This window comes from Carassius gibelio, chromosome A20 (genome assembly GCF_023724105.1).
Source record: "Carassius gibelio isolate Cgi1373 ecotype wild population from Czech Republic chromosome A20, carGib1.2-hapl.c, whole genome shotgun sequence".
Classification (NCBI taxonomy): domain Eukaryota; kingdom Metazoa; phylum Chordata; class Actinopteri; order Cypriniformes; family Cyprinidae; genus Carassius; species Carassius gibelio.
The window spans coordinates 15,017,171-15,028,517 of NC_068390.1; the positions used below are offsets into that span (position 1 = coordinate 15,017,171).

Here is an 11,347-nt window from a genome sequence, read left to right on the forward strand (position 1 = left end):
TATATTTAAATGCCAAACAAGTGTACAGCTAGCTGCTGGTGAACTTCATTATATAATTTCAGAGTGATTCTTAACCAGGGGCCTTCAACAAACTTCCTAGGGGGGCTCAATATGACTTAAAATGATTTGAGACAAAACAACAAAAATCTATAGTAAATTTCTTATTTTAATTCACCCCTCAACAACCGTTTCATTTGAGGAACCAAAATTCACAGAGTCTTGAAAAACTGGATATCTGACAAAGCCTAATTTTAAATGTGGGATTTCAAGACCTTTCTATGGAAAAGTCATGTAAATCAAAAGTCTGGCACAAATGTCTAGTTCCAAAAGTACCTTAAATATAATTAATTTATTTTATGAATTTATTTTTATTTACTGAAACTAGTAGTGTTCATGGACTAAATTATGTTTTAAAAACAAAAATAGGGCAAGGGAGCATTTGAATATTTCTGTGGGCAACGGGGAGCCTTGGAGTCGAAAAGAGTGAGAAGAGAACCACTGCCCAAGAGCCTTTTTCAGAACATTGAGAAAACTTAAGACTGCTTGCATTACAAAGTTTTTGCATTAAAATTACTGAATAGAAAATATCTATACAGTATCAAGAGATAAGGAATATGCTTAAGACCTACTTTTTCCCACAAAAAAACATTTTTGCATCTAATATTTGCATTGGCTGTTCCTAAGATGTATGCTGAAATACTTTAGCGTCTTTTTATTTTTGTCTCATTTTTTCAAAGAGACACTGATTTTCTTTGTGTTTAACGGCAAAACCAGCATGTTTTTAGGAAGAAAACCAACATAACCTAAGTTTAGGATTTAATTTTATTAAGAGTCCCAGTGGCTGAACTCCCTAAAGCTAGAAAGACTAAGAGAGGTTATTATTATACAAGAGCAGGGCTTTCAACGTTTCCAGATACAAGGGCCATCAACTCCCAGCTAATCCAGGACCCTCAGTTTAATAGTTAAAAAATAAATTAACTCACTCTAGTAATATTAATAAGTATAATAGAGAGCAACAGTGCACACCCACTTTTTCAGCAACTTTGGTTCTGGAAGTAGATTTCTTATAGGGATTTTTTATTATTATTCTTATTCTTTGTAAGAGTTATAAGCCATGAAGCAAACCTAACAGCTATGATGTGAATCACATTACAAACTTTGACTTGAAGCAAAATCATAACAAAATCAGACGAAAAGACAATGAATAGACTGTGTACTAACTGGTTTAAATGAGGTTAAGAACTACAATCCCCTGAAGCTTTACAGATGACAATCAAATGTTTATCCAAAAACCAGAAGTATTTAGACAGTGTAGGTAAACTGAGTCTACAAAATTCACAGTACTTCACTAAAATGTTCTGTTGTTTTGCTTGTCACGATTCCCTGATATTTGCTGGAATCATGGGTTTACCAGGAAATTTGCTGCTGAACACAATTATTTGAAAAACAAGTAAAAAAATATGGGCTGATGGCTTCAACAAAAGCATTTACCATCAAATAACAATCCCTATGGTGGAAAAGAATGGGACTGTTCCACTCAGTGAAAGTAGTTTTATTATTCATGGAGACGGCCATGTTTAGGTCACATGACTAGCTGAATACTACTCACTTTATCTCTGTAAAGCTGTTTTTGGAAACTTTCAGTCACTGAATATAAATGAATCATGGTTGACTGGGAATAGCGCATCTCTACAGTGCAGTATTAGTGCAGTGCAGCTGGAGACACTGATATATTTAGTTAAAGTTTCAATTGATACGACCCAAGATTATTGTACACTTAATCCATTTATTTTAAAATGAGAATATGAAATGTTCAACAGATACTCTTTATCACAAAACATTGTTAATATAAAAAGAACAAGACCAGAAATAACAGAGGAGTCCATAGTTCAGTTGTGGAGAACATGTTGGATCTCAGGTCAGAGTTCAAAGCGTGTCTGATTCTGCAGTCTCATCCAAAATGTCTCCTGACCCTTGACCTGCCGCCTGAGCATCTTCAGCCCCTCCTGCTCCATCTCCACCTTCCCCAGCATCACTCTGATTTGTCATTGTGTCCTCAAGTCTGTCCTGGTCTGAGCTCATTTCCTGTGACTCATCAGCACGCTCTTCGTCCTCCTCTTCCTCCTCTGCATCCATCTCGTACACACGTACATGTCTCAGATTGGCACTGAGCTGATGAGAGAGATAATAGATTTATTTACCATTCACATGCTATTCAATTAGCTGAATTCTTGATTATGATTGCTCAAAACTAAATTCATTTAATTATTTTTAAATAACTAAATATTTTAAAAAATTAAGCTCATAAAAAGGCAGCAATATGGCTAAAATGTTCCTCAAGTTTTAGAGTCTTACCACGCAGGCCACCTTGCGGATCCCATTAACTGCTACAAACTGAGCTTTGAGGTTGTCCATCTCTCTGCTCTGGTTTCCCCAGGACAAACCCTGGACTGGGATCCCTTCAGTCTGCTGCTCCAGCCTAACACACACCACAACAAAAGAGTGCTAATCCAGGAGAGCCACACTGTCAAACTAAGCTTTACTGTACTACAAGCTACTGCAATATATGTATAATCCTACAATGCTTTAAGAAATAATCCAATAAAAAATGATGGGTTACTGGTGTAAATCAACAAGTATGCTGTACCTAAGTGTAAGGTCCCAGGTGAACTCTTCATCCCAGCTCAAAACAGAGTTTAGATGAAGCTGAGCAAGGACGCGCATCTTATTCTCGTCATCTTCCCGACTTCGCAATACCACTGTTAATGTCTCGTCGTCATAAAAACGGGCATCAAGGCAACTGTAGGAGCTGTCGCTAATAAACAGATCGCTTCAGTCATTCACACAAAAAATAATGGCAATATTTTCATAGTATGGGATATTTTTACTCCCACTGATGAACTCACGCAGAGGTCGGCGCAGGTGTTTCATCATCTATACTAGAATTGAGAGGAGCGCTGAGGTTTAGGGCCACCAGACCATTAGGGACAGACCTGAAACCGTTTAAGAAGAATTTTTGCTCAATGTTAATTCAGTAAAGAGATGATAGAAAAAAAAAATTATTAATTATATTTTTCTTTGTAATCAAATACAAGAGAACAGAAAAAAGAGGTGTGTGTACCTGTTGGGGTCTGTTGCTTTTCTCAGAATATAGATTTTGGAGGGCGAGATCTCTGGCATGCAGAACACTACATAATGCATTCCAGCCTTCTTATCATTCCACCTGCATTAAAACACACTCTTATCATCAACAACATCCTGTTATCGCCTTATGGACATCACTGACGAGCACTATAGCCACAGAATTCTCCATTACAAAACAGCATTCGTAGTCTAATTCTAAGGATATGACTGGTCCACTTACAGCGAAGGCAGCTCAAACAATCTCGGTGCATTTTCAGAGCTATCCAAAACAAAACACAGAAATCATCATATTGTCAACAGTAAGCCCTGGTTCTTTAACTCAAATCGAATCATCAGTTATTTCCTGACAAATCATTAGTAGTAATAAAACCCCCCAAGTCCAAAAGCAAGGTCTACTATTAAATGTTTAGGTTGTGTATGTTAATCACAGAATGAATCTAGAATATGGATCACCTCTCAGGAACAGTGTACAATCGCAAACACACAGCTTGTTTTACTGAATGCCCGATCACCTCCTGAAAAACACACACAGACGACGTATGATTAGGAGTCGGATGCATTAGTGCTCAGGGAACGAATGGTCAGCAGGAAGGGTGAAACCATCAAGATAATGTAGTTAATGCTTCTGATACTGTATATATGTGCTGGAGATCGATAATGGATGGAGTTAGTATGTGAGAAAGCAAGTTAGAGCATCTGATGAAAAATAGAATGGGATGGACATCAAACGAGGACAGGATGAATGAGAAAACATTGTACATTTTTGAATGGAGGTAATATTTTCATTTGGGGTTAAGTCTCTGGGTTTTTAACAGTTCTGGCTAGCAGAAATTCATAATTACTGACTAAACTGAACTCTACTCAACTCAACCCATAATAAAGAGCTGGAAACAGCTTTAGCTGTTAAGCCATTAATTCTAAGGTTTCAAAGCAGAACATGTAAAACGGTTATCCTGGAGTATTTAAGTTGTTTCTAACCCAGTCAATGTGATTCCATTTAGAGATAGGATTGAAATTTGTGTGTGTGTGTTTTTTTAGAGACTCACGGCTGGTTTCTGTAAGCACAGATCAATGGACCCCTCCATCATTCTCTTGACAAAGTGCAGAGACTTCTGTGGGTACGTGGGGAAGAGCAGCGGACTGTCTGCAACCAAATCAAACACAGAAGTCATATTTCGCAAAACAATTAGATAACATCAGCTGTCTTGTCCTTTAATAATGGACGTGACATTTTACCTTTCAGGTGAGTGCTCTGCTTTACAAATGTCACCCACTGGTTGCCGTCCATGTTGGGTGGAGATATCAAGTCTTCATCTTCATCCTTCAAGTACTGCAAAAAACAACGACAGAACAAGTTTGTAATGAAACGAGGAAAAGAATTCCCACTAGAACATGTATGAAGGTCCTCACCTGTCCGACACGCTCAACGTTGAAATACTTCCCTTTCCGATCAAACAGCTCTTCATTCTGAAATGGAGGAAAGAATACGTTTCACCAAATGGTTGTTTAATGTTAAAATAATGTGATTTTCTTTCACTCACAGCACTGAAATGTTCGGACAGGAAGTCGGCCACAAAGGCCAGATCCTTCTGAGTCATCTGAAACACACAAATATTTTTCTATGAAACTGTAGAAATGTTATTTTAATATTATCTATGCGATTAATATATTTTTATATATTATGCTTAGATTATTTGCTTGATTATACTTCCCACCACCACCACTTTTTCACCCACGCTCTTTTAGTCTATTGAATTGTGATTGTGATATCACACCTTGTTAAGCTCAGGAGGAACGTGGTCTTCTGACATACGAAGCATTGCTGTGAAAAGCAAAAACTGTTAAAATACAATACAAAAACTATATTAATCAGTCTCAAAACCTAATGAGGCAGCACTTTATGCACACTCCTGATATGCCAGCTGATACGAGCGGATTACAGCCACTACATTCGATAACGCATTGCAACAAGCTCAGTTATAAAAAAAAAAAAAAATCCATTAAGGCTAAAATAAGAATGTGGATTGTAAATAAACTTTATTCAATACCAACAAGTATCAATAAAAAAACATTTCAGTATAAATTAATATTAGTTGCAGGAAGGCAGTACCAGCCTTTGACTATCGTAAATTGCTAACTTTTTTTTTTAAGCTAAAGCTCTCAAAAAAACTGCAGCTTACCAACATAAAGCCATCTGAAAAAGGCTTTGAAGTTCTTCATACTCTTATCAATAACTCTAGAATAAAGACAAACAGTTGTGAGTTTAATTAATGACATATATAATATATATATATATAGAACAGACATCCAAGATAATGTGGGTAGAATAAGATTAAACTCACTGTAAAAGTTCACTGGCCTTCAGGGTGAAGGAGCCCACAGCTACGATGGCATCTAAACCATAAACAAAAGAGAATGCATAAACATTTCATTCGACTTGTTAAAACTACTGGGATTCTGCAATTCAGAACTAAATGCCTCCAAAGAATCTGAGCTCAGCTCAACTCAAACTAATATAAAAAATAAAAATGGTTTATGAAAATTAGAAGTGTTAGAATTGGCAACTAATTTAAGTTTCAGTTAAAACTCTAATATAGACAAAAAAAAAAAAAAAAATTACAGCTATATCAAAATATAAAATGAAAAAAATACATATAAAAAAACGACAAACTAAAATTAAAATAATTTTTTTTTTTTAAGCCCATTAAAAAAATGGATCCTATAACAGTATATAAGTAATACTTGAATATAACTCTGGTCTATAAATAGCCAGTCTTGTACCCTCGATGGCTGCAGGATCCAAGCCGAGAGGCTGAAACTTCTGCTTCCAGAGCGCCATGCCTTTGACCTCGCTCAGATGATACAGCAGCGCCTCAGAGCCACTGTGTGCACAGCAAACACTCAGTGCACATGCACATCTGCAACAATCTGCTGCTTAAGACTAGTGAATGATACACACCTCTGCAAGTGACTGATAACAAGTTTCTGGATGCTGGAATAGGAAGAATCGATGGACTGACCCAACATCTTCAAGCCCTGAGCGGATAAACAACAAAATAATGAACGGAGTTGGTAATAATTGCATGATCACTGACAATGAGCTCACTAATGCACTCAACCTAATCCAAGTAGATTTACCTTGACTGTGAGTTGATTCATAAGAAGGGCCTGAAGTTCAGGGCTGAAAGAGAAGTTTTTGACTCCGAAATCAGAACATATATAACAATATATATATACACACATAGACTGTTTAACAAAAATATGTATCATGTCATTGTCTGGGTTGGTTATACTAAAAAATATTCCAAAAATACTTAAAACATATTATCAGGTAAGCTAAACAAGTTTCCAAGCCAGGATATGATCCATAAAACCAACAGACACCTACAAAGCTGTTTTCCTGTTTATCCAGATTTTATACCTGTATACTTTCTATTTCTATTATATTCTATGTATGTTTTGTAATTCTGACCGTAACTATACATTTAAGAACACATGGTGCCCCCTGCCGGCCATTTAAAGTAAACACAAGCATAAGTAGATTTAAACTTGAATTAAAATATGAATTATATTTAATCTAAAACATTTTATATTAAATAATCTTTAAATAATGTGTATATATATATATATATATATATATATATATATATATATACACATGAAATAAATATTATGGGTTCATTATAGTAAAATATTATGAATTAACGTGATTTTACAAACATTACTCTTTTGAAATAAATAATTTTGCAAACAGAAACTTAAAATGTGCCACAAACACCACTCTTACCACCACAGCTTAACGCTACAATTGCCACTGTAATATGATATGTGGTCTTTAAAAACGATCATTTATCAATTGTGCACCTGGCATGGCCCCATAACAGTAGCTCCAGAAACTCATCTTGAACCTGAGTGCTCGTATTCTTTTCCTGTAAAAAAACATTATCATTCATTAAGAGAAACCATCAGCTGTCTCTTAGAACTCTAATAAACTCTAATAAATCCTAATAAATCACAGTCCATTACTGCATTTGTAGGTGTTTAATGAATGCCATCCTGTTTGATGTCTTTTACAGGCTTGTTTGAGTTTGCCTCGCATGTGATGAACTCTAACCTGGACAAACTTAGTGAGGCGAAGGTCCATCTGCATAAGAATTTCCTCCCATGCTTCACACATACAGGTGAGAGAGAGACGCAGATACTAAAACAACAAAGAAAGAGAATAAAAGATACTCTGTGCATAAAAAAAAAAAATGGTTATAGCTTCTATGAGATGCCCTTGAAGACTCTCACCTGTAGCAGCGTGGAAATGTGTGTAAACTTGCGTGCCATCTTGGTCAGCTCAGGCAAACAAGAAGACAGCAGTCCAGTGTCCAGCTGCAACACAGTCACTGTCAACCACTGATATTAACCTCATACATTCCATTCAATTCAGACGCCACATAAATGTAACCTGGCAGTATAAAGACATGTGTGACTCAACCACTGATCTATAATATATAGATAGTTATATAAATATAGATAATGGCAAAAGAACTAAAAATATTTTATAATTTTGATTTCATAGTTGCACCACAGGAGCCATTACATTTAAACTGTTCTTAAAAATTGTGTAACTGTTTGTCTGAACCAAATGAAACCAACATGAATACAAAGAGTACATTTCTAAGAAAATGGCATGTTTTATGAAGCATTTTTCCCCTTTTTTGTTAGTGCTGACAATGTCAATATTTGTATAAAAATAGTGTTTATTAGTGTTTTCAGACTTTACCTGTATGTAATGTATCTCAGGGCTGTCTTCTGCAGATTTAATCTCTGTAATAACAGAGAGGGACTTGAGGTCACTAGAGAGCCCAAGACTACGGCACGTCCCTGAGATCTGAGAGGCACATGAAGTTAATAATAAATCACTTACTTTCTGCTTTTACTTTCCATTTTTAAACTTTATGTAATTTTTTCTAAAAGAAAATGTTATATCTTACTCCACTCAGCGTAGCAATCTTATACAGTCCATACGCATACAGCTCCACGAATCCAGAAGGTCCTCCCACCACCAGGATATTGAGCCTGCAGATAAACATCACACATCATCAGACACAACACAACATCAGAAAACTCTCAAGCTTAACCAAGCAGATCAGCGCATACAACACTGACCTCACTTCCCCCAAAAGATTTGTGACTTCATCTGATTTCTCTTCACTGCAAAAGACAAAAAAAAAAAAACACTACAGAATTAAGCAGAGTGGACACACAGTCAAACTGACACATGCCACATGAAGATGACCAATCATAAAGAGTATGATAAAGAAAAAGACAAATAATCAGCATATTTAGCACATAAAATGTCCTCTTACCTAAATATCTTTGATGTGGTGCTGTAGCTGAACACAGACACAGCACAAAGGAAAATGGAAAAGTAATCAAAACAATTACAAAATATAAAAACTAAAGAGTGACCAGTACTTCTCATTCAGCCATCTGGAATACAATCAAAAGCTCAGGATCTCACCTCTTAGGTAAAGTGGGTAACTTTGGAAGAAAACGACTGGACTCATCTTCAGACTCGCTGAATGAAGACAACGTGCTAGAGAAGAAAAAATAAACAAAATTAATGAAACCAAGAAATCAATAGAGAAAGACAATAGAAGCTCTCTATGTAAAAACTCCCACCTGCTGTCATCTTGCACCTCCATCCAGTGCATGCAGGACGCTGGGTATTCAACAGGGAACAGGTGGAGGATTTCTGCCTTCTCTGCATCACACAGCACCACTTGCTTTGTGTCTCCCACACTGAATGCCAGGACTGCAGACAGCAATCATATAACATGACAATATTAACTTGGTAGATACCCCAGTATTCGCTTGTTAAGTCTGACGTCACATAGCAGTGCTTCCGTGTCCAAACGCTCTATCAGTTACCACAAGAAAACAACAAAAGGTGCTAATATAAACTCACAATGTGATAGAATACTAGCGAAAAAGTTATAATCTTAACCTTTAACTCCATACCGAAGTCCCAGATAGCCAGACAATGAAAATATAAATATAAAAAAATATATAAAATTAATTGTGTTTGGGACGCTGTGAGCACGGAGACTGTACTGTATACTGTAACCTTGAAACCGTTTAGCTTGAATGATTAATATGCATAAGCAGTGCTTATAAACGGCTGATGAGGTCGTATTCTCAAGTGAAGCGATTTGAGGCTTGGACCCGGAAACAGCACTTCTTACGTCATCACTTAAGAACCGAATATGGCTGAAATTTCATTTCAATTTTTAGTTATGTAATGTAAACAATAAGATATTAAACGATACTTAAAATCTAGGGATTTAGTTTTGAAATCTGCAATGAATCAGCAGCAGGACTTTTTTGATGATGAAATTAGTTCTACAACACGATCATAAAAGGTTAGAATTATATACAAGAGTACTGATATTAAAATAGTTACAAAAGATACAATAATAACAAGCACAAGCCAATATAAAGTTGTACGTACATTTTAGAAAAAAAATAAATAAATAAAACTAATCTATAATACTAGATGGCAGTCTAAAAAAAGTGTATATTTTGGACACATCTGGTTAATTTGGACCTGGGCATGTTATGAATTAGAAATGAAACATAAAGTGACCATAAGAGGAATAAATTACATGAATGCTGTATTTATGGGTGAATGAATAAAAGTAAAGTACACTTCTGTAAGAGTGAAGTGATCTCAATGTTATTTTAGTATCAAATGATATTAATATAGTTTTTATTAATATTCTTATTTTATTTTGTTTACATTTTCCATTTCATTTAAATTTCTTAGCCACTTTTAGTAAAAAATTTTGTTGTCATTTTTATTATTATTATTTTTTAAACTTTTATTTCAGTTTTAATTTTACTATAATGTCATATCTATCTGTATCTATCTATCTGTTATATAGATATATACACACACACACACACACACACACACACACACACACACATGCAAGTTAATATTCATTTTGTTCCAAGTACCAGTACCATTTTTTACAGTTTAGTTAACTATAATAACTCTGATATGTCCAGTTAAAATGATACAAATAAGGCAGTAAAATATTATTTGTGTTGACCTTTCCCATCAGGTCTCCAGGCCAGTGATGTGATCTCTTTTCCTGTGTTCTCATTGGGCAGTAAACTCCAGACCCGCTGAAAGTTGGCAAGGCGATGCAGGAGAAGCTGTAAAGATAGAATAGTCTAATGAACCTCCATTACAATCCTGCAGGTTAGGATCTATTGTCTAACTGAAGACAGACTGGTGTACATCTATAAAAGACCAAACCTCTCCTGCAGTGTTAGCCAGGGCGATCAGATCTCTGTTAGGAGACCAGGCCATGTACAGAATGGGGTTGGGGAGCTGTTTCTCCCCGACCTGGCGAAAAGCAGGCATTGCTGAACCCTGCAGAAGAAAAGAAGTCTATTAGTACAGACACCATCAGCTGTGGTAACATGTATCATAGTCTTACACAGCATTGATCCGTTTAAGATCACAGACTACTGTCATCTGCTGCTTGACATGAGTGATGAACGCAGATTAATCTATATTAAACTGAAACTTTTCATACACTACAGTCGTTTAAGACAAAAGAGTTAATTATACTGCTGTTGCTTCCATGCTGCACCACATTAGCTCGTTTTGAAGACTTCAGTCACTTACCAGATAAACGACGACTAACAATAAACTCCGCAATTAGGCTCGTCTTCTAAATTGCATACGTATACACAAACTGATTCAAAACATTAATATATTCTTATAAGCAATGTAAATACAATCATGTTCACAGCAAAGCAATCGATGACACATGATTCTGACCGCCACTGAAATGACTACGGAAAAACGAATGGGTCAAAATACATTTTAAAAACGCGAAACGACTTTTCTGTTAGATAGCAATTGGGTGAATTTTACGAAGGCTGTCAACTAGTTTACATGTTTGGTTTAGTTTAAAATCAATCAGCAAAATAAATATATACAAAATATATGAAGAAAAATATCATTATTTTTTAGAAGCACTTCGATTTTTAATAACAGTTCTTATTAATGTAGGCTAAATGATACAGATTATGTGCGTCTTCAAATTTGCAATGTTATCTGGCCTGGTGGTCTTTTATAAACCGTCTTTATAACTTCTCAAAAAACTTTTCACTAGCTAGTTTATTAAGCTGATCT

The 11,347-nt window shown here is 35.7% G+C and overlaps 1 protein-coding gene across 1 annotated transcript; it reads right to left on the reverse strand.

Moving 5' to 3' along the window:
• Window positions 1-1,766: 1,766 nt before the first annotated feature.
• Window positions 1,767-11,029, reverse strand: anapc4 (anaphase promoting complex subunit 4). The gene is made up of 29 exons (XM_052535988.1): window positions 10,835-11,029; window positions 10,460-10,576; window positions 10,251-10,356; window positions 8,818-8,950; window positions 8,657-8,731; window positions 8,502-8,528; window positions 8,302-8,346; window positions 8,127-8,211; window positions 7,916-8,023; window positions 7,438-7,521; window positions 7,259-7,345; window positions 7,009-7,073; window positions 6,283-6,325; window positions 6,104-6,180; window positions 5,926-6,026; window positions 5,487-5,538; window positions 5,325-5,380; window positions 4,920-4,966; window positions 4,686-4,742; window positions 4,555-4,611; window positions 4,381-4,474; window positions 4,191-4,288; window positions 3,598-3,659; window positions 3,365-3,403; window positions 3,122-3,223; window positions 2,907-2,993; window positions 2,648-2,815; window positions 2,356-2,479; window positions 1,767-2,172 (listed from the first exon to the last, which is right to left on the reverse strand). The coding sequence occupies exons 2-29, from the start codon at window positions 10,565-10,567 to the stop codon at window positions 1,927-1,929; spliced, it is 2,433 nt and encodes an 810-aa protein (XP_052391948.1). The 5' UTR covers window positions 10,568-10,576; window positions 10,835-11,029; the 3' UTR covers window positions 1,767-1,926.
• Between the last annotated feature and the right edge of the window lie 318 nt (window positions 11,030-11,347).